This window comes from Mustela putorius, unplaced genomic scaffold (assembly GCF_011764305.1).
Source record: "Mustela putorius furo isolate JIRA1106 unplaced genomic scaffold, ASM1176430v1.1 tig00003949_pilon_pilon_pilon, whole genome shotgun sequence".
In the NCBI taxonomy this organism is placed as follows: Eukaryota; Metazoa; Chordata; class Mammalia; order Carnivora; family Mustelidae; genus Mustela; species Mustela putorius.
In genome coordinates, this window is record NW_025422093.1 from 1,761,009 (window position 1) to 1,785,699 (window position 24,691).

The window sequence follows — 24,691 nt, forward strand, 5'->3', positions numbered from 1 at the left end:
ACCGACTCCATCAGAACTGAGACCCTGCAGAATTCCGTTTGGGGGACATGGTGTGGGCAGGAAGTTGCGCTGGTCTTCTGAGAGAGGGCCCACCGCCTTGAGACTGAGGTAAGCTTGACTGAGAAGAGCAGTCCCAAGTCAGGCAGCCGGTGCTGGCACTGCTCTGCCTCCTGTTGGTAGCTCTGTGTTAATGCTGACAGGTAGGGGAGGGAAATGGCACTGGCCAACACCCCTGTTCCCAGAAAGGAATCTCTGTGAATGCTCCCACTCCCAGACACTCTTGAGTGAATAATCTCCCCACTGTGTGCTCCAAGCATTCTTCAAATCACTGTTTCCTTACTGTCTGATCTGGGATTGTTTGCCTGCCTTTTCTCCAGGATTAGGGGAATGCTCTCAGGTCTCTATCCCAGCCAAGCCTGCTGACCATTAAAACTTTAGACTTGAAGCCCTCGTGACTACAAGAACCTAAGAAATTCAACCCTTCTGCTTTTCCAAGCCAGTGGCTTTAGGGAAACATTCTCCTTGTGTGTTTCCCTGTGTTCCTCTCTCTTTACCCTTCTCCATGGGACTAGGACTCCCTACCCTCTGCAGCAGCCATAATCCATTTTTCCCCTGAACCATGTCTCCATACTTCTACTTCTACCTTCTTCAATGTGGTCTCTTCTCTCCCTTTAGTTGTGAAATTTTTTTTTCCATCAGTCTTCAGGCAAATTTCTGGGTTATTTATGATGACTTGATAGTTATCTAGTTGTGTTTGTGGGACAAGATAAGCCTAGGGTCCTCCTACTCTACCTCCATTTTAGGGAATTCTGATGACTTCTGTTCTGCTTATATTTTGTTTGGGAGTTTTATGGTTTCAGGCCTTACATTCAAATCTTGAATCCATTTTGAATAAACTTTGTATATGGTGTAAGAGAGTGGTCTAGTTCCATTCTTTTGCATATAGCTGTCCAGTTTTCCCAGAACCATTTATTAAAAAATTGTCATCTTCCCATTTTGTATTCTTGACTTTGTTGTAAATTAATTGGCCATGTATGTGTGAGTTTATTTCTGGGCTCTCTGTTCTGTTCCATTGATCTGTGTGTCTGTTTTAGGCCAGTACTGTACTGTTTTGATTGTTAGGTCCCCCAATAATGGGTCCGTGATTAAAGGAGCGAGACTGATACAAAGCGAAGGTCAAGCAAAGCTTTATTCCACGCCAAGCATCAAGAATCAGACTGAAAGTTTGGGGCCACGCCTCTTACAGAGAGGGAGACCTCTCTCTACTTCACAGACTAGCTTTTAAGGGCAAAGGCCATGTGGTTGGGCCTGGCCACACACAGGTGGCCAATGAAATTGTAACACACAGAGAAAGCTGCACAGTCATGTTAGGTCACACATAAGTGACCAATTGAATTACAATTTACCCTAGTAGATATTTGAACCAGCCTATCACCTTGGTCAGAATTGGTGCCCAAAAGGTGCCCAAAGGGCAGGGCCCATACTCCTTGGTAACTAGGGAGACAGTATGCACCCCCCCCCCCACTGATCAGATGTCTCCACCTGGCCTGACCCACCCTGGAGGAAGGGGGGCAGGGGGGCAGGGGCAGGATTACAAAATAATAATAAATTATTATTTAACCATATGGAAGTGCTCTGGCTAAATAGGTTATTACATTGATGATTATAACTGTGTAGTAATAATCAAACTATGTAGTTTGAAGTTTGAAGTCATGGACTATGAAACCCTCAGCTTTATTCTTTTTTTCTCAAGATCATTTGGCCATTAAGGGTATTTTGTGGTTCCTAATTTTAGAATTCTTTGTTCTAGTTCATGAAAAATGTCACTAAAATTTTGACAGGAATTTCATGTATCTATGGATTGCTTTGGGAAATATAAGCATTTTAAAATACTAATTTTTATAATCCATGAGTTTGGATTATATTTCCATTTATTTGTGTCATCTTAAATTTCTTTCATCAGTGTCTTGTAGTTTTCAGCATACAAGTCTTTCATGTCCCTGGTTAAATTTATTCCTAGGTATTTTATTCTTTGTAGTGCAATTATAAATGGGATTGTTTTCTGAATTTTTCTTTCTGATAGTTCATTGTTAATATGTAGAAATGCAACAGATTTTTGTGTATTGGCTTTGTATCCTTGATTTTGTGTCCTACAATGTGACAGAATTCATTTATTTGTTTTAAACAGTTTTTGGTGGAGACTAGGATATTCTATGTATGACATCATGCCATCTACAAAGGGTGACAGTTTACTTCTTCCTTACTATTTTGGGTGCCTTTTATTTCTTGACTGATTATTGTGCTAGGATTTTGAATAATATGTCTAGTAAAAGTGCTGAGAGTAGGCATCCATGTCTTTTTATTGATCTTCAGCTTTTCGTCATTGAGTATGATGTATGATGTTTTCGTCATTGAGTATAAGGTTTTCATACCTGGCCTTTATTATGTTGATATATGTTCTGTCTATACCCATTTTGTGGAAGGTTTTATGATAAATAAATACTGAATTTTTTTCAAAATCTTTTTGTGTATCAGTACAGATGATAATGATTTTTATTAATGTGATGTGTCCCATAGATTTTGGATTTCTTTTCTATTTCATAAACTCAATGTATTGTGTTAAATTTCCCTTTGATTTCTTCATTAATTCATTAGTTTTTTTTAACATGTTGGTTAATATCTATATATTTATTATTTTTCCAGTTTTCCTCTTATAATTGATTTCTAGTTTCATATCATGATGTCAGAAAAGATGATTGACATGATTTCATTCTTCTTACATTTTCTTTTTGATTAACATATAATATATTATTTGCCCCAGGGGTACAGGTCTATGAATCATCATGCTTACACATTTCATAGCACTCACCACAGCACATAACCTCCCCAAAGTCCATTACCCAGGCAGTCTATACCTACCCCCGCACCCCCCAGCAACCCTCAGTTTGTTTCCTGAGTTTTAGAGTCCTTTATGGTTTGTCTCCCTCCTGATCCCCTCTTGTGTTTTTTTTTTCCCTTCCTACCCCCCATGACCCCCTGCCCTACCTTTCAAATTCCTCATATCAGAGAGATCATATAATAATTGTCCTTCTCTGATTGACTTATTTCGCTTAGCTTAATACCCTTCAGTTCTATCCACGTCATTACAAATTGCAAGATTATCCAAAGATTTCATTTCTTTGGATAACTGCATAGTATTCATATATATATATATATATATAATCTTTCCATCTTCTTTATCCATTCATCGGTTGATGGACATCTAGGTTCTTTCCATAGTTTGGCTATTGTGGACATTGCCCCTTCCAATCACTACATTTGTATCTTTATGGTAAATACCAAGTAGTGGGATATTCTGGGTCATAAGGTAGCTCTATCTTTAACTTTATGAGGAACCTCCATACTGTTTTCCAGAGTGGCTGCATCAGCATGCATTCCCACCAACAGTGTAGGAGGGTTTCCCTTTCTCTGTATCCTCACCAACGTCTGTTGTTTCCTGACTTGTTATTTTAGCCATTCTTACTGGTGTGAGGTATTATCTTATTGTGGTTTTGATTTGTATTTCTCTTTGTCCTGTGTCTGTTGGCCACTTGGATGTTTTCTTTGCAGAAATGTCTGTTTATGGCTTCTTCCTATTTCTAGATTGGATTATTTATTCTTTTTGTGTTGAGTTTGATAAGTTCTTTATAGATTTTGGATACTAGCTCTTTATCTGAAAGGTGATTTAGAATATCTTCTCCCATTCTGTCTGTTGACTTTTGGTTTTATTAACTGTTTCCTTTGCTGTGCAAAAGATTTTGATCTTGATGAAGTCCCAATAGTTCATTTTTGCCCTTGCTTCCCTTGGCTTTGGTGATGTTTCTAGGAAAAAGTGGCTGCAGCTGAGGTGGAAGAGGTTGCTGCCTGTGTTCTCCTCAAGGATTTTGATGGATTCCTCTCTCACATTGAGGTCTTTGTTCCATTTTGAGTGTATTTTTGTGTTTGGTGTACAGAAATGGTCCAGTTTCATTCTTCTGCATGTGGCTGTCCAATTTTCCCAACACCATTTGTTAAGAAACGGTCTTTTTTCCATTCTACTTTCTCTCCTGCTTTGTCAAAGATTAATTGACCATAGAGTTGAGCGTCCATTTATGGGCTTTCTCTTCTCTTCCATTGAACTATATGCCTGTTTTGATGCCAGTACCACACTATCTTGATTACAGCTTTGTAACAGAGCTTGAAGTCTAGAATTGTGATGCCACCAACTATGGCTTTCTTTTTCAACATTCCCCTTGCTATTCAGGGTCTTCTCTGGTTCCAGATAAATTTTAGGATTATTTGTTCCATTTCTTTGAAAAAAAAAAGTATTTTGATAGAGATTGCATTAAATGTGTAGATTGCTTTAGGTAGCATAAACATTTTCACAATATTTGTTCTTCCATTCCATGAGCATTGAACGTTTTTCCATTTCTTTGTGTCTTCCTCAATTTCTTTCATGAGTACTTTATAGTTTAATGAGTACAGATTCTTTGCCTCTTTCGTTAGGTTTATTCCTAGGTATCTATGATTTTGAGTGCAATTGTAAATGGGATCAACTCCTCAATTTCTCTTTCTTCTGTCTTGCTTTTGGTGTATAGAAATGGAACTGATTTCTGAGTATTGATTTTATATCCTGACACTCTACTGAATTCCTGTATGAGTTCTAGCAGTTTTGGAGTGCAATCTTTTGGATTTTCCACTGAAAGTATCATATCATCTGCAAATAATTAGAGTTTGACTTTTTCTTTGCTGATTTGGATGATTTATATTTCTTTTTGTTGTCTGATTGCTGAGGCTAGGACTTCTAGTACTATGTTGAATAGCAGTGATAATAGTGGACATCCCTGCCGTGTTCCTGACCTTAGGGGAAAAGCTCTCAGTTTGTCCCCATTGATAATGATTTGCTGTAGGATTTCATAAATGGCTTTGATGATACTGAGGTATGTACCTTCTATGCTGATCTGTGAAGAGTTTTGATCAAGAAAGGATGCTGTACTTTGTCAAATGCTTTTTCAGCATCCATTGAGAGTATTATATGGTTCTTGTTCTTTTTTTTATTAATGTATTGCATCACATTGCTTGATTTTCAGATGTTGAATGAACCTTGCAGTCTAGGAATAAATCCCTCTTGGTCATGGTGAATAATCCTTTTAATGTAGTGTTGAATCTTATTGGCTAATTTGGTGAGATTTTTGTATCCTTGTTCATCAAGGGTATTATTGGTCCATAATTCTCCTTTTTGATGGTGTCTTTGTCTGGTTTTGGACTCAAGGTAATACTGGCCTCATAAAATGAGTTTGGAAGTTTTCCTTCCATTTCTATTTTTTGGAACAGTTTCAGGAGAATAGGTATTAATTCTTCTTTAAATGTTTGATAGAATTCCCCTGGGAAGCTGTCTGGCCCTGGGCTCTTGTTTTTTGGGAGATTTTTGTTGATTGCTTCAATCTCCTTACTGGTCATGGGTCTGCTCTGGTTTTCTATTTCTTCCTGGTTTAGTTTTGATAGTTTATATATCTCTAGAAATGCATCCATTTCTTCCAGATTATCAAATTTGTTTGCCTATGGTTGCTCATAATATGTTCATAAAATTGTTTGTATTTTATGTTGGTTGTGATCTTTCCTCTTTCATTCATGATTTTATTAATTTGAGTCCTTTCTCTTTTCTTTTTGATAACTCTGGCCAGGGGTTTATCAATCTTATTAATTCTTTCAAAGAACCAGCTCCTAGTTTTGTTGATTTGTTCTACTGTTGTTTTGGTTTTTATTTCATTTATTTCTGCTCTGATCTTTATTATTTCTCGTTTTTTGCTGGGTTTAGGCTTTCTTTGCTTTTCTTTCTCCAGCTCTTTCAGGTGTAGGGTTAAGTTATATACTTGAGACTTTTCTTGTTTCTTGAGTTTCCTCTCAGGACCACCTTTGCTGTGTCCTAATGCTTTTGAACAGTTGTATTTTCATTTTAATTTGTTTCCATGATTTTTTAAAACTCTTCTTTAATCTTATGGTTGATGCATTTATTGTTTAGTAGGATGCTCTTTAGCCTCCCTGTATTCAAGCTCTTTCCAACTTTCCTCTTATGATTGAGTTCTACTTTCAGATTATTGTGGTCTGAAAATTTGCAGAGAATGATCCGAATCTTTTGGTACCAGTTAAGACCTGATTTGTGACCCAGGATGTGATCTATTCTGGAGAATGTTCCATGTGCACTGGAAACGAATGTTTATTCTGTTATTTTGGGATAGAATGTTCTAAATATATCCATGATGTCCATCTTGTCTAGTGTGTCATTTAAAGCCTTTATTTCTTTGTTGATCTTTTGCTTAGATGATCTTTCCATTTCAATAAGGGGGAGTGTTAAAGTCTTCTACTATTATTGTATTATTGTGATGTGTTTCTTTGATGTTATTATTAATTGGTTTATATCATTGACTGCTCCCATATTACAGGCATAGATATTTAAAATTTTTAGATGTTCTTGTTGGACAGACCCTTTAAATATGATATAATATAGTTTCTCATCTCTTGTTATAGTCTTTGGCTTAAAATCTAATTTATCTGATATAAGGATTGCCACCCCAGTTTTCTTTTGTTGTCCTTTAGCATGGTAAATTGTTTTCCACCCCCTCACTTTAAATCTGGAGAATGAATTTCTTATAGACAGCATATCAATGGGTCTTTTTTTTTTAACCCATTCTGATATCCTGTGTCTTTTGATTGGGGAATTTATCCTATTTACATTCAGGATTACTATAGAAAAATATTTAGTGCCATTGCATCACCTGTAAGGGGACTGTTATTGTATATTGTTTCTGTTCCTTTCTGGTCTACTACTTTTAGGCTCTCTCTTTGCTTAGAAGACTCCTTTTAATATTTCCTCTAGGGATGGTTTGGTATTTGCAAATTCTTTTAGTTTTTGTTTGTCTTGGGAGCTTTTAATCTCTCCTATTTTCAGTGACAGTCTAGCTGGATACAGTATTCTTGGCTGCATATTTTTCTTGTTAATGCTCTGAATATATCATGCCAGTCCTTTCTGGCCTGCCAGGTCTCTGTGGATAAGTCTGCTGCCTGTCTAATATTTCTACCATTTCTTCCCAAGGTGCTTTCAGGATTTTCTCTTTGTCACTAAGACTTGCAAGTTTTACTTTTAGATATGGGGTGTGGACTTATTTTTGTTAACTTTGAATGGGGTTCTCTGTGCCTCCTGAATTTTGATGCTTGTTCCCTTTGCCTAATTAGTGAATTCTCTAGTATAATTTGCTCCAGTATGCTTCCTGCCCATATCTCTCTTTTCTCTTCTTCTGGGATCTCAGTTATTCTAATATTGTTTAATCTTATGGTATCACTTATTTCTCGAATTGTCCCCTCATGGTCTAGTAGTTGTTTGTCTCTCTTTTGCTCAGCTTCTTAATTCTTGTCAGTTGGTCTTCTATATCACTAATTCTCTCTTCTGCCTCATTTATCCTAGCAGGAAGAGCCTCCAATTTTGATGGTACCTCATTAATAGCTTTTTTTGATTTCAGCTTGGTTAGATTTTAGTTCTTTTATTTCTCCAGAAATGACTTTTATTTCTCCAGACAGGATTTCTCTAATATCTTCCATGCCTTTTTCAAGCCCAGGTAACACCTTGAGAGTTTTCATTCTGAACTCTAAGTTTGAGATATTACTAATGTCCATATTGATTAGGTCTCTAGCCATCAGTACTGCCTCTTGTTCTTTTTTGTGGTAAGTTTTTCTACCCTGTCATTTTATCCAGAAGAATAGATGAATGAGAAAAAAAAATGCTAATAGGGTATCAATGACCCCAGAAAAATATACACTAAACAAATCAGAAGAAGCCCAAAAACAAGAAGAGAAGGAAATGGGGGGGGTGAAGAAAAGAAAAAAATATATATATATTAGACTGGTGAATAGAACAGAGCCACACACTCAATTTTGGGTGTTATATTGGGTATTTTGGTCTGTTATAAAAAACTATTGGCAAAATTTTAAAGAAAGAAAGAAAAAGATATATATATATATATATATATATATATATATATATACACACACAAGTAAGGGTAAACATGATGAAGGGATGAGATATGACTGTGAAGATAAAAATTAAAAAGGATTCTAAAAAAGGAATTGATAAGATAAGAAGTTGTTTGAAAAAAGAGAAAAAAAGAGTAAAGAATGTGATCAGGCTGGAGACTAGAACAAAGCCATGTGCTAGATTTATTTTTATATTAGGTTATATTTTGATCTATTAGAATAAATTGTATCCCAAAATTTTAAAGAAAAAAAACCTATATGTATAAAAAAAGGTTGAAAACAACAAAGGGATAAAATATAAGGATGAAAATTTTAAAAAGATTTTTTTAAATTTTTAAAAAATATTTTATTTGTTTATTTGACAGAGAGCTAGAGAGAGAGTACAAGTAAGCAGAGTGGCAGGGAGATGGGGAGAGAGAGAAGCAGGCTCTCTGCTGAGCAGAGAGTCCGATGTGGGGCTCTATCCCAGGACCCTGGAATCATGACCTGAGCCAAAGGCAGCTGCTTAACCAATTGAGCCACCCGGGCGCCCCTAAAAAGATTTTTTAAAAGGTATTGATAAGGTAAAATAGTTAAAAATGTTAAAATAGGAAAGAGGAAAAATTTTAAAAATAGAATAAGAAAAAAATAGAATTAAAAAAATTTAACTTTGAAATACTAAAGGGACAAAAGCCATGAATCCTATGTGTTGCTTTCCCCTAGGTCTGGAATTCTGCAGTTCTCATTTATTGGTGAACTTGATCTTGGCTGGATGTTGTTGTTAATCTTCCAGGGGAAAGGCCCCTTGCCATGATTCTCAGATGCTTTTGCCAGGCAGAATTGCATCACCCTAGCCAGGGGCCAGGCTATGTAATCTGCTTGGTTTTGCTCTTGGGAGCTTTTGTTCCGTGAATGCTTTCTATATAGCTTTGGAGGAGAATGAAAATGGCTGCCTCCCATCTCCTTGGGAGGAGCTGAGAGCTCGGTGCTGCACTCCACAGTGCACCTTCAGAGAAAGGCAGTCAGTCTGTCCCATCTCTCTGGTCTCCAGCCACACTCTGTGCTCACCTGGCCTATGACCCAGCATTTCTCTCATGCATAGTCCATTTGGAGTCTCCAAACCCAGAAGATTCCTGCCCTGTGCTCCCGTGCCATACCTCCTGGAGGAGAAAAAGGGGAGTCATTCTGGATCTGCCACTTGTGGGGTCCCTGCTCAAAAAAGCAGGGGCCCCATTCATTGTGCCTTGAATCATGGTTTAAGGTAACCCCGAGCTGATGACCCACTTCTTGGCTCTGTAGCTGGCTTCCCCTCCCTGATACCTGGCAGCTCTGCCACACTCAGGCACCCCTTATCTTTTTGTGAGACCACATCATCCCTGCAAGGGCTCCACTCCTTGCTTAGCCTCTGGAGTGACATCCCTCAGTGGAGCAGACTTCTAAAAGTTCCTATTTGGTGCTTTGCCACTCTCTTACTTGCCAGGAGCCACCCCTTCCCCCCATGGTCTATCTTCCTGTCACCTCAGATTCACTTCTCTGCAAATTCTATTTTCTGGAAAGTGGTCAATTTTCTCTCCCTAGAATTGCTGCTCTTCTTCTCTTCTATCTCCTGTTGAATTTATAGGTGTTCAGAATGGTTTGATAACTAGCTGAACTCCTGGGATCTGATGATATTTTGATCTCCTGCTCCTCCATCATCTTGTTCCTCTCCCCTAATTCTTCTTAATTTTATTGAAACCTGTTTTGTTGCCTATCATGTGATCCATCATTCAATGTGCACACCAGAAGAATATATATGTCCTACCACTGGATGGAATGTTCTGTATACATCTATTAGGTCACCTGGTCTAATGTGTTTTTTAAAGGTTTTTTTTTTTTTTTTTTTTTAAATAGATTTTTTGGTCTGGATGATTTGTCTATTGATGTAAGTGGGGCTATTAAAGTCCCTAACATTAATGAATTGCTGTCAATGTTTCTCTTTTAGTTTGTTTATATTTGCTTTATATTTTTAGATGTTCCTATGTTGGTGCATAAATATTTACAAATGTTATATCCTCTTGTTGGATTGTCTTGTCTTTTTTTTTTTTATTTTTTACGTTTTTATTTATTTATTTGACAGAGAGAAAGAGAGGTCACAAGTAGGCAGAGAGGCAAGCAGAGAAAGAGGAAGCAGGCTCCCTGTTGAGCAGAGAGCCTGCAGTGGTGCTTGATCCCAGGACCCTGAGATCATGACCTGAGCCAAAGTCAGAGGCTTAACCCACTGAGCCACCCAGGTGCCTACTTCGTCTTAATGTACCTTTTTTTTTTTTCTTCTGCTACACTCCTTGTTTTGAAGTCTGTTTGTCTGATAAAAGTACAGCTACATCAGCTTTCTTTTTGTTTCTATCTGCATGGAATGCTTTTTCCATCTCTTCACTTTTACTCTGTTCCTCCTTTAGTTTGTATTTAGCATCTCGTAGGTCACATACAGGTGTATTGCTTTTTTTATCTATTTAGCCACTGTTTGACTGGGGAATTTACTTTATTACCATTTAAAGTAGTTATTAACTATGTACTTATTGCCATGTGGTTAATTGTTTTATGGCTGTTTTTGTAGTTCCTCTCCATTCCTTTCTTCTCTTGTTCTCTTCCCTTGTGGTTTGAGGACTTTCTTTTTTGTTTGGCTTACATTCCTCAATCTTTTTCTTTAATGTAGCTAATATAGGTTTCTGCTCTGTGGTTACTATAAGGTTCACATATTTTAAATTGATTGAGAGTTGAATGCATTTTAGGGCACCTGGGTGGCTCAGTGGGTTAAGCCTCTGCCTTTGGCTCAGGTCATGATCTCAGGGTCCTGGGATCGAGTCCCGCATCAGGCTCTCTGCTCAAAGGGAGCCTACTTCCTCCTCCCACTTTCTCTGCCTGCCTCTCTGCCTACTTGTGATCTCTCTATTAAATAAATAAATGAAATATGTTTAAAAAAAAAAGAAAGTTGAATGCATTTTAAACTTCTGTATTTTAATTTCTCCCACCAACACATTATGTTTTTGATGTTGTATTTTACATTTTTAAAATTTTGTAATCCCCTTAATTACTGTGTGATTAATTTTAATACTTTTGTCTTTTAACTTTCACACTAGCTTTATAAGTGGTTGATTTACTACCTTTACTATATATTTACTTTTTCCAGTGAGGTTTTTACTTTCATACATTTTTTTATTAATTAGTGACTTTTCTTTTCTTTTCTTTCCTTTTCTTTCTTTTTCTTCTTTTTCTTCTTTTCATGAAGTCCCTTTAACATTTCTTATAATGCTGGTTTGATGTTGGTGAATCCTTTAGCTTTTGCCCACCTGGAAAACTCTTATCTATTCATCAATTCTGAATGATAGCCTTGCTGGGTAGAATATTCTTGGTGAGAAGTTTTGTTCCTTTCAGCACTTTGAATATATAATTCCATTTCCTTCTGGACTGTAATGTTTCTGCTGAAAACAAAACAAAACAAAACAAAACAAACAGTTGATAGTCATATGGGGATTCCCTTGTATATAACAAGTTGTTTTTCTCTTGCTGTTTTTAAGATTCTTTCTTAATCTTTAACTTCTGACATTTTACTTATTATGTATCTTGGTGTTGATACCTTTGGATTTATCTTCTTCAGAAATCTTTGTGTTTCCTGGACCTGGATATCTCTTTCCTTCCCTAAGACTGTAAGTTTTTAGACATTATTTCTTCAAACTCATTTTCTTTCCTTTTCTCTTTCTTTTCCTTCTGGGACCTCTGTAATGCAAATATTATTCTGTTTGATGTTGTCTCATAGGTCTCTTAGGGTATTTTCATTTATTTGTTTGTTTGTTTGTTTCTGCATTCTTTAGGTGAGTTCTACTGCCCCATCTTTCAGACTAGTGATCTACTCTTGTCCTTTTTCTAATCTACTGCTGAATTCTTCTGTTATATTCTTTCAGTACAATTACTACATTTTTCAGCTCTCTGATCACTGTTTGATACATTCTTACATTTTCTATGTCTTTTGGAAGTTTTTACCATATTCATTAATTCTTCTTTATCTTTATGAATTTGGTGAGCATCTTTATGATCATTACTTTGAACTCTTTATCAGATAGATAACTTATCTCTGTTCCATTAAGGTCTTTTTCTGAGTTTTTTGTTTTGTTTTGTTTTGTTTGTTTGTTTAGAACATATTCCTCCATTTCCCCACTTTCCTTCACCCTTTGTGTTTGTTTCTAAGTATTATATGAAACACTGACTTATCTCAGTATTGAAGGAGTAGCTTTATGTAGGAGCTCAACATTGCCCAGGCTTTGGCTGTCTTTTGAATCTTTGTGATTGTGTGAGTAACTTGGCTTTGTTGGTAGTGGTGCTTTTGTTTTGGCTTATTTATTCTTGATAGATTACAACTATTGAGGATGTGACAATACCTGTCAATGTAACAAAGAGAGTGATCTCAGTCAGCATCTAGTTTCAGCTGCTTAGAAGCCAAGTCTTTAGGCAGCAGCATTTAATGTATGTAAATATATATAGTCCTTGGGATCACAGTTGTATACCCAGTGACTTCCAGTCTAGGGGATCTAGAGTGTCCCCTGATTGATGGCTGTAATAACTGGTGTTGAGATGAGTGTATAAGCTCCTTTCTGGAGGTATCTATAAACTTTGGTGAGGCCAAAGAAGGATGCAAAGCCCATGGCTTTAGTGAGGCCAGGAAAATATTCTGGGGACAGTTTACGTCTGCAAGTTTAGCAATGTCTGAGAAGAGTGCCTGGGTGGGCACACACTTGACTTTAGTGAGGCTGTGTTTACCCACACCCACCTGGGCTAGCAAGTTAGAAGGAGAATATAAATATGGTATTATCAGCACCTCCACCTCCAAAGAACATCCCACCCTGTTCCTTTGCTTCCAGCAAATGTTATAAGATTAGCAAATAAATCTCATTCACTCATCTTTCAGCACCTCTCAAACGTCAGCCTTTGTGCTGTGTCCTGGGATGAGTGAATCTATGTGCTAGCTCTCAAAAGTAGTATTTGATATTCTACAATTCTCTGGGATCCCCAAATATGAGCACCATTGGTTTCTAGAGCAAGATGTTTTGGGGCTTCATCTCTCTGGTGCAGATCCTAAAGGTTAGGATGCCTGACATGAAGCCCAAACTCCTCATTCCTTAGGGAGAAGCTCTGGACCCATGAAATTTCCTCCCTATTGTGTGGGTAGGATTTGGGGGAGAATGCATCTCTGCCTTTCCTACCTGTCTTGATGTACTTCTTTTATCCCTTGCTGTGGGAAGAGCTGTTTAGCTAGCTTTCAGTTCTTTTTCAGTGGGAATTACTCCACATATAGCTACAGATTTGGTGTGTCCATGATAGGAAATGAATTCAGAGTCTTCCTACACCTCCATCTTGGAACCCCTTTTCTCCACTAATCTCTTTGATGTTAGGGAAAACATCTTAATGAAAGACAGTTCATGATGTTTCTGTCATATCTCTGAGATAGAGTTGTTACCTTTAATTAAATTTCTTATATTTAGTAACTCAAATGCTTTCTTTTTTAAAATATCTTTATGTTTAATTGTTAACACAATTAATTCAATTGTTAACACACCAGTTCTTTTTGGTAATTTTTGGGGGCTTATATTGAATAAGATGAGAAATGATTATATAGTTCTAGCCTTAGCAGAAATGAAAGTGACATGAAGGAGAAAGATAATCTTATGAAACATTTCTATAAAATATATATTTTATTGACTTTGTTTCCCTTCACTTTTCAGAGATCCAAAATTGCCTGCCAAAATTTTTTGTTTTTTTACATGAAAAAAATTGTTAAAATCCTATTAACCAAATATTTATTTAAAATATATCTCATATTTTTATGAAACTCCAGAAATCAGAAAATACAAATGGGACAATCTTTTCTTTCTTATTAATTTTAACAGCAATACCTGAGTTTGTAACACAAGTGGATGTTGCCTTAGAAGCCTTAAATAAAAACTCTTTGGATGTATTTGATGATGATCAATTTGTGGACATCTCAAAGAAGATCTATGATACAATTCATGATATCAGATGTTCGGTCATGATGATTCGGGTAAGTTTGCTTTTCTTTCCATTGAATTATCACAATGCTCCTCACCATCTGGAATACTTGGAATGATTGCAAGAAATATTTTATTTCTATTTCATAATGTCAATTCTGAAATCTATTAGAACTTTAGAAATTCATATGTATCCCTGAAGTGAAATCTACTGTCACAAACAACACTTTCACTTATGTATTTGGTTATAGCTTATGCAAATGAGCACATTTAACTGCTGTGTGTGCAGAAATGATAGGATTCCTTGTGTACAGAATTCACTGAGGTGTCACATAGCATGATCAGGAGCCAAAGGAAAATATATAAAATAATTTGATTTCTTTTCTTAAATGGAAAGGAAAACATCTTTCTCATCACTGTATTGAAATCAGTAAGAAAGTATGTCTAAAGTAGGGTGTTTCTATGGTCAAACCCTCTCATACTGGATTAGAGACTCACAGACTGACTGTTCTTTAAGAAATTGCACTTGGAGCTGACAGGAACAACAAACACTTGAACTGCCCCAGTCTGTGAATTGTCTGTTTGGGGGAATATATGCAGCCTTCTTAAGGGTGAAAGTGAGACATTTATTGTGGGCATACTGCAAACACAGACCCCAGGGTTATTTCTTTTAACTCAAATATTAATGTGGGGGCGTTATTCAAATTTTATTTGAAAAACAGTGGAAGTTTTCTGAAAAATGCCCATGAAAAGATATGGTGATATTTTATCTTAGAATAGCTTCACCTGAAGGCAGATCTTGAGGTAAGGATTTGTGTTACCATTAGTCTATTTAGGGGGACTAGTAGTTTATTTAGGAAAAATTAAGACAGTAAAAGTGAGGCAGGGAGGGGAAGTAAACCAGTAAGATGTTATCATGCATTACTACTGGAAGCTAGGACTTAATCCTGCTGGGAAGTCTAGGTGATACTATAGAATACACCTCATAATTACCTTACCTGAGGTGAACAAAACCCAATTTATCTACCTATTCATCCTTGATTAAAGACTACTCTGCCTCAGAGGTGTTACTAAAGCCTCCTGTGTGGGTCAGTCAAACTCTTGTAACCAAAAAAAGCAACCCTTAGGGAGAGTGGCAGGTGCTTGCAGTAAGAAGATTCAGTAGGAATGGTGAGTGTAATTTGTTAAGTATGAATAGAATTTAATTTGAAAGTCTCTACATTTAACTGTTAGTGAAACTATAAAGATGGAACTGTAAGTTCTGAGGATATATGGTCAGAGCACCAATCATATCTGATGGGCTTAAATGTCATAGTTAAGGTACACAGAGCAGTACATAAAAATTGAGTCATTTGGGGATCTTATAAGGAAAAGTGCCAATGAAAGTTAAAGACACTGGCAGGGCCAATGGATGCTTATGAAAGAAATTCTAAAAGAAAAGTTAAAGGTGTCAAAATATAGGATCTAGCATTTCAGAGCATGGCAAAACCTGAAAGGAAGCCAATAATACATGAAAGAGAAACTTCATGTATGTATTTGCAAACATCCAGGAAGTATTTGTTCATATGGGATTGAGTGCTGTGGCACTGGACGAGTATTATATCTGAGCTGCAAAATATTTTTTCAAATATTTTCTTACTCTAAAAAGGATTTTAAACCTTACCCATGTGGACTAGTGGACTAGCAAAACTGAGAAGATAGGTAGAACCAGGAGAGAAACATCGAGTGAAGACACATGAATTTCAGGAAATAGACTTTCCAGAGTAAAACACCTGCATTTCCAGTATCCCTGGGTAGATATGTGATAAGATTAAACCAGTGAAATAGCCTAGGTGAACCAGGGTAGAAAATGCTTTTTTTTTTCTTTTTTCCCTGAAAAAGCTATCTATTGATGAAAAAAGTCTTGTAGTTTGTTCCATTTGTACATACATTTAGTATTTAAAAGTTTCCTTACTATCAAAATAGCTTACTTATAGCAAATCAAATTATCTTGCCATTATTTCTATATATCTCTCATATCCAACAATCCTCTGTAGGGCAAGAGAACAATTTATTATAATTATTTAATAGCTTTAGAGTGCAGTAATACTTCCCTATAGTCATCTCTTCTTCAAGGTACATACTTTAATTTCTTTTAACTTTTCCTCATAGGAATAATTTAGTATTTTGTGTTCTTTACTAGTCCTTATTTAACTTTTCAACAAAATTCTCAAATGAGACTATCAAAAAGCATACTCTAATTAGGACCTGTCCAAAGTCAAATAAAGTGGAAAACTTGTTCTTATGTTATTGCCAATAACACAGCCAACTGCTGTGAACTTATTTTTTCCCTCTTAAACAGCAAGATTGTTGGATAGACAATGAATTCCTTTTATTTTTATTTTCACCCTGCTGTTGCCATATATTCTCCATTTTGATTTGATAGATTTGCTCTTGGCCATAAAGCCTTATCATATTAAACTTTATTATATTTCTAAGTGATTTTTTCATACAATTTATCAGGTTGCTTTTATTTATTCATTTATTTTAATATGTTCAATTAGCCAGCATGTAATATATCATGTTTTTGAAGTAGTGTTCATGATTCATTAGTTACCTATAATACCCAGTGTTCATCCCAACATGTGCCCTTCTTAATACCCATCACCCGGTTACTCCATTGCACTACTCCCCTCCCTTCTGTAACCTTCAGTTTGTTTCCCAGAGTCCAGAATCCCTTGTGGTTTGTATCCCTCTCTGATTTCTTCATTCAGTTTTCCCTCCCCTCCCCTGTGGTCCTCTGCTCTATTCCTTATGTTCTACATATGACTGAAACCATATAATTTTCTTTCTCTGCTTGGCTTATTTCTCTTAACATAATCCTCTCCAGGTCTGTCTATGTCAATGAAGATGGTGGGTACTCATCCTTTCTGATGACTTAATAATATTCCATTATATATATGAAACACATCTTCTTTATTCATTCATCTGTTGAAGGGCATCTTGGTTCCTTCTGCAATTTGGCTATTGTAGACATTGCTGCTATGAACATTGGGGTGCATGTGCCCCTTCTTTTTACTACATCTGTATCTTCATAAATACGTAGTAGCACAATTGCTGAGTCATAGAGTAGCTCTATTTTTAACATCTTTTGGAACATCCATGCTGTTTTCCAGAGTGATTGGAAGTCACTCTGTCCAGAGTGACAGTCACTAGTTTACATTTCCACCAACAGTGTAAGAGGGTTCCCCTATCTCCACAACCTCGCCAACACTTGTTGTTTCCTGTCTTGTTAATTTTGGCCATTCTAACTGGAGTAAGGTGATATATCATTGTGGTTTTGATTTGTATTTCCCTGATGGCTAGTGATGTTGAACATTTTTTCATGTGTCTGTTAGCCACTTGGTTGTGACTGTATCTAAATTAGCATTAATTAGAAACATGAAATTATAATCTCAGTTCCTTCCTCTAGATTACTAAACAAAATATTGAATTATACTTGTTCTTTATCTGCTTTGTAATCTCTGCTAGATAGCTCCAGTTAAGGACTTTAGTCTTAAGAGACCTTAGAAGCTGATCTTCCATCCAACTGAAAATATACTGGTAGGTGTGTGGCTTGTAAGAATGTTTTCTGAATTTTGAGGTAGAGCTATTCTTCTTTATTTTTTTTTTATTTTTAAGATTTTATTTATTTATCAGAGAGAGAGAGGGGGAGAGAGCAAGCACAGACAGACAGAATGGCAAGCAGAGGCAGAGGGAGAAGCAGGCTCCCTGCTGAGCAAGGAGCCCAATGTGGGACTCGATCCCAGGACGCTGGGATCATGACCTGAGCTGAAGGCAGCTGCTTAACCAACTGAGCCACCCAGGCGTCCCGAGCTATTCTTCTTTAAACACACTTTATGGCCAGCATAAATAAATAAATAGATAGATAAATAAATAAAACATACAAAAAAGAGCTGCTGTACTTGAAACCATGAAGGAAATTCCAGGGACCCATGTGCCTGCATGTCCAGTTTCTAAAACAGCTTCTAGGGAAACCTCCATGGAACTTCTATAAGGATTCTTTGGAGGATGATTCATAAACCTTTGTACTTAGCTGCTAATCAGATTATATGTTGAAAATAGAAATCTAACTCAGGTTCAGTAAATGAAATTCTATCATTTTTTTTTTCTTTGAGGACTATTCTTTTATCATAGAAGATAATACAATTGATCTGGTATAATCTGCTGTTTGTAATGTCAAATCTAATGCTGACCAATATCGCAATCTTGGAACTGCAAAACACTTGATGCTTTCTTTAAAGAATCTAAAGAGTGTCAAGATCAAGGCAATATGCTTATAATTATGCACATTCAAGGAGGGCTAGTTATGCTCTTCAGAGTGTGACTGTTTCAGAATCCTGTCTTATGTCTGAATTTTCATGAATGTTCTGTTTCATTGAAACAATAAAATACTAATTTAAGATCAGTGCCTGAAATTTTGTAAATAGTTTTATAGAAATATGATTTTATCTACCTTTAATATTTATTTTGGTGAATAATTATGTTAGCAATTGTACAGATTTTTAAAATTTCTAAGAAAAAATGCTTTGACATTTAATATTTTTCTTTCCACTGGATTCAGTTTGTGGACAAAGAAGTTATAGAATCTCATTCTTAACCTTAGAGAGAGGGGAGTATTGAATATTATTTTTTGGTGTTTAGTATCTATTTATAAATTTTGCAATTATTGAGTCTACATAATAGTTTATGTTAAACCAAGTCACATATCTCACTAACCCTGTTTCCTCCTTTGTATTAAACCTACTTCAAAAAGTTATTATGCTGACAAAATGAGCTAATAGAAATGAAGTACTAAGTAAAAGTAGTCTTTTATAAGATGATAGCTACTATTTCTATTGCCATTATGAATAGTGCTAGTACTACTGAAGCTGCTTATTATTTTCTTTATATTTTGAATAATATTACTTATAGAAGTTATAGAAATGTGTCTGCTGGTCAACATGAAACCAAAGCCCAAAAAGTACCTTAAGAGATGAAATTCTAAACAAGAAATTATATTTTTCTCAAGATTTTGTTTTATATAAAAGGAAACATGTTTATTGAGTATCTGGATTATAGATTATTTAATACAAATTGTGCCTTTGAGACTATATTACTTTAAGCTGGCATATAATTCTATATGTTATTTTTATTAACTTCTTAAAATGTGCAAGGACATGATAGTTCATCTTTTTGGGAAATGTGCTTAACCAGAAATAGATATTAAAAAGGGCAACATAATTGAATTGTGAGAAACATGGGTGGCCAGTAGTGAAATATCCTCAAAAAGAAGAAAAGATTCAGCAAAAAGTCAGCCTTTTAACAGGTATTCAGAATGTGGCCTTCATATATTTTTTGTGTGTGAATTTTAATATGTAACTTAACAAAAACACATTTTCCAAACCAAATGTGAATATTTTCAGGACTACCACTAGCAGATTTTCTCTGTTAGTTGTCTAATTTTATGTTTTAGGGAAGAAGAACATGTTTTGGATATGTTACTTGATGGAAGTTAGTTTTTGAAGAAACAAAGGAAAATAAAGTAAACATTTACATGGCCCAGTTTACACGAAACATTTCTACATGAATCTTTTACATACTTCTAGAATTGAAACAGAGTTCAATATACAATTTCAGCATATATAGCCAGAGAAACATTTTTTCTTTTTAAAAAATTAATATTTAATTAATTATTTAGAGAGAGTGTAAGAGCGAGAGTGGGGGAAGTGGGTAGAGGCAGAGGGAGAGAAGGAATCTTGAGGAAACTCCAGCTCAGTGTGGAGCCCAGTGAGGGGTTTGATCTCATGACCCTGAGACTGTGACCTGAACCAAAATCAAGAGGCTAAGGATTAACTGACTGAGCCACCCAGGTGCTCTGAAAAACCTTTTATTTAAAATTTCATTTTATTTTTTTTCTGATTATAATATACCTGCAGGAATTTATAGATAGCTTTCACTGGAATTATTTATAATTTTCTTAATTTAGATTACTTCCAGTAACATGATTTCTTTGAACATCTTTTATTGTTCTCCATAACTTCTTTTCTGCTGACCTCAGAAAATTATTTTGCTTTATATGTCTTCTGAATAAGCTGCTGTTTGTTTGTTTCTCTGAAGTTTCATAATCAAAATATAGGAGGAAAAGACTCTGAGGGTGTCAGTACTAACTAGTGTAAAGTGTTATCTTGTACAACTAGAATTCTACTGAATTAAGTTCAGAAATGAAACAGTGAGAAGAATAATGTGTAAAATCAGTACATGGTCAAGTATCAGTTTTATGTGTTATCATTTGGCCTGTTACTTTACATGATAGCAGTTTCTTTACTGTAGAGGGAAATGGAAGCATACTATTTAATTACTGCTCTCAGTCATTACTGCATTTTTTTTTTAAGATTTTGTTTATTTATTTGCCAGAGAGAGAGTGAGAGAGAACACAGCACACATGCAAGAGGAGCAGCAGGCAGAGGGAGAGGGAGAAGCAGGCTCCTTGCTGAGCAGGGAATGCAATGCAGGACTCAATCCCAGGATCCTGGGATCATGACCTGAGCTGAAGCAGATGCTTAACGGTGCCCTCAGGTATCATTGCGCTTAGAAATGAAGGACAAAACGTTTTTCCCTCAGATTGGGAACAAAGTGAGAATTTCCATACTCCAGTGAAATGAATGTTGTATAATTTCTAGCCAGTACAGTAAATCAAGAAACAAAATAAAAAGTATACAGATTATAAGGAAAAAGTAAAACTCTATATTTGCAAATTATATAATTGGCCACACTGAAAAATCCTAAATATAAATAAATAAATAAATAACAACAACAACCCCAAAAACCCACCCTAGTAGAACTGGTAAGTGAATTTAGGAAAAAGGAACAGGTGAAAAAAAGATAAAGGCAAAATTAATGAACTGATAAATATGTAATAGAGAAATACAATGAAACTCAATATATATATTTCTGTTATATCACAACCAACAACTAGAAAATATATATTTTTAAAAGTACAGTATATCACAGCATCAAATATAACAAAAGAAATTTATTGATAAATTAAGCAAAACTATACAAGATTTATACTCTGGAAATTATGAAATATTATTAAGAGAAACACAAATTTGAAGTGATTTAGCATATTCTTGACTGGGAGACTCAATATTATTATGGTGTCAAGAATCCTCAGATCGATTTATAGATTTAAAGCTGTCCTAAATAAATTCCCACTAGATTCTTTTATGAAAACCTATAATCCAAGGTAGTTACTTGGGTATACTCATTTGTCAAAACTTACCAAACTATACACTTAAAATGGCAGGCAAACTACATGGATAAAGTTGATTTAAAAAATAAAAGATATTTTACCCAGTAGTCAACACCTCAGAAATCAGGTAATTTTATTTAGACAAAGTCCTATCAAATGTATTAATTAGAACTAACTGAAAAGACCTGCCTAAACTACTGAAAATGCAGACATTTAGAATATTATAATAAAATAAATTCCTTTTTACCTTATTACTGGCTACCTACCAGATATTACTAAGGTATGGGTCCTCTTTTGTTAGTTTTTATTTCTCATGTTTATAAATTACTGTGTATTAGATCAGGGGGTGGCAAATTTATGGCCTTTGGGCCACATTTGGTTGACCATCTTATTTCATGTGGCCTGTGGACTAAGAAAGATTTTAACATTTTTTTTTTAAAGATTTTATTTATTTATTTGTCAGAGAGAGAGAGAGAGCGAGCATAGGCAGACAGAGTGGAAGGCAGAGTCAGAGGGAGAAGCAGGCTCCCTGCGGAGCAAGGAGCCCAATGTGGGACTCGATCCCAGGACGCTGGGATCATGACCTGAGCTGAAGGCAGCTGCTTAACCAACTGAGCCACCCAGGCGTCCCAGATTTTAACATTTTTAAGTAGTTGGAAAAATTTGAGAGAATAATATTTTGGGGGGAGCACCTGTGTGACTCTGTCATTAAGCGCCTGCCTTCAGCTCAGGTCATAATCTCAGGGTCCTGGGATCAGGCCCCACATAGGGCTCCTGCTCAGCAGGGAGCCTGCTTCTCCTTCTCCCACTTCCCCTGCTTGTGTTCCCTCTCTCCTTGTCTCTCTCTCTCTCTGTCAAATAAATAAATAAAATCTTTAAAAAAAATAATATTATTTGATATGTGAAAGTTATATGAAATTCAAATTTCATATAGTCACACCGACAGATACCTCTTCACACAATAAGGGGAAGGTTGAGTCATGGCTATAGAAACCATATGGCTCACAAGGCCCAAAACAGTTACTGCTTGGCTCATTCCAGAGATATTTTACTGACCTTTGTCTTAGATAATCTGTTTTGGCTTTCTATTTAAATCTAGACTGGGTTTTCCAAGGATCCAGTTGCCCTTTTATTAGTTTTCCTGTGTAAATCCAATCATCCAACATACTTGAATGTTAGAATTGTCTTTTCTTCAAAATCCTTGAGTCATGTGACTGCCCCATACAATTTCTGCTAATCCTTATTATTCCCACTGCAGGATCCCTGGTGGTTTCCTCCACCCTTTTTTCTACTCATGTGGTTTTCATTCTTCCAGGTGCTCTAATTTTTTTTTACGTTTTCTTTTGTAGATTAAACTGTGCTTTATTCTTTGCAAATTTTATATTCATGCCCTGTTACTTTGCAAAGAGTGCTTTAGTTACTAGGATTCTCCAAAGGCTGTAAGGAGTTTTTCCATTCCTCTTGGTATTTTGCATCATTTGTTTAACAGGCAAAATTAAATTTTAGCTTGACCTTTGATTATCATACATTTTGAAATTCAATTTTTGAGGTTTATGGGATGTTAAAATTCATCAACTTCATTTCATTTTTGTTTTCTTTTTTAAAAAATTTTTAATTAATTAATTTATTTGAGAGAGAGAGAAAGAGAGAAAGTACATGTATGCACATGAGTTGGGGGTGTGGGGAGGGAGAGACTCCCTGCTGAGAACATGATCCATGAGACCCTGTCCTGAGCTGAAACCAAGAGTCTGCTTAACTGATGCTTAACTGACTTAGCCACGCAGGCACCCTTACTTTCTCTTTTCTTTATGTTATAGTAATAAAAATTTTTCCAAAGGTTATTGGATTGCAAATGAATTTTCATAAAATAAGTGCTTACTAACTGTGTTTGACGTGCAGGGATTTAGGAAGACTATATGCCTTATTTTCCTTAGGGCACATTTGGATTATTACCCCCCTTACTCTCAAAAGTGTCCAATTTGGTTGATAAAGTGTCATGTTCATCTAGTTTCGAGGCCCTGATTATACTGCTTGAGGTCCTGTGGTGCATCTTCACCCACTGGGTGATGCCCACAGTTTTGAGGCACTAATGATCACATTTCCTTATCAAGCCCATTTTTCCAACCCCAGGGAACACTTTGTCTCCATAGGCCTAACTGCTATCAAATGTTAGCTTCCTCTCTTCATGCTCGGTGAATCCTTTGTTGACTGTGGAGAATCTATTCAGGCACCATTTCAAATTTATTTAATGTACAGAGACTACACCTTTTCATTTTTTCAGTATTAAGCAGATTTCCTGAATTCATCTTAGTCATCCAGTCCTCACTCTCACAGGAGTCTTGCCAGAGAATCCCAGTTAAAACACTCTGTCCTTTTTGGAAGCGATATGACCATTTTATAATAGCAGAACCAGTTTGTAAAGAAGCCAGTTACCAGGGGGCTTTCTAAAATAACTTAATAAAAGATCTGTAGCAAAGTGAATTTAGATTTGTATGCAAATTTAAATCAAATATTAGTGGCAAAGAATTCTGTAGTGAGGCTCTTGCTGTTTCCTTTGAAAACAGAGTTTAAGGTAAGAAAAAGCAGAACTCCCTGCTAGCACTGGTCAGCAAGAGATGAACTTTTATGAGCTCAGCATGCTTAATGGCCTTCTTCATGGATATACCATCTGAGGAGACTTCTGAGTAAGGGAACAGGAGTGACTAGAGTGAGAAACAGTGCTCATGGAGAAATATACTGGTTAAGCCTCGAAGCAGCTCTAGCCAGTAATCTCTGTTGCTCATGCTGAAAGATGTTCCACTTGAAGTAATTCTGGGAAGTGTTCTTTCACCAAAGAGTCAAAACCACCAGACTGGCAAGAAAGCCTATGGTTGAGAGGGACTCAGAGGCAGACTAATCTTGTGCTCAGAGAACTCCATGCAAGTGCTGCTTGGAGCCTTTGACTCCAGATAGCTGAATATAAGGAGTTCGGGGACCCTTGGGTGGCTCAGTGGGTTAAAGCCTCTACCTTCTGCTCATGTCATGATCCCAGGGTCCTGGGATCGAGCCCCGCACCCGGCTCTCTGCTCCTCGGAGAGCCTGCTTCCTCCTCTCTCTCTCTCTCTCTCTGCCTGCCTCTCTGCCTACTTGTGATCTCTATCTGTCAAATAAATAAAATCTTTATAAAGCAAAATAAGGAGTCTGGCATCCCTCTTTGAAGACACCTTCCTGGGAAATAGCTAGCCCTGTGAATAGAAGAATAATGTGGAGAAGATGTTTAGTTGTCAAATCATAAGGAATTTTTCTGTTGTTTATTTTTGATATACTTATCACCAAGTGATTTTTATTAATTATAAATGAATTTGAATTAGTAATGAAGTTAGTAAATTTATATAAG

At 36.1% G+C, this 24,691-nt stretch overlaps 1 protein-coding gene across 2 annotated transcripts in view; it reads left to right on the forward strand.

Annotated features, from left to right (window-relative positions):
• Positions 1–24,691, forward strand: part of CTNNA3 (catenin alpha 3) — a 1,821,555-nt gene that overhangs the window by 1,493,583 nt on the left and 303,281 nt on the right. For both annotated transcript variants that reach the window (XM_045069885.1, XM_045069886.1), the window contains exon 13: positions 13,944–14,095. In XM_045069885.1, the coding sequence (XP_044925820.1) occupies positions 13,944–14,095 (152 nt within the window). The remainder of the gene's footprint in view (positions 1–13,943; positions 14,096–24,691) is intronic.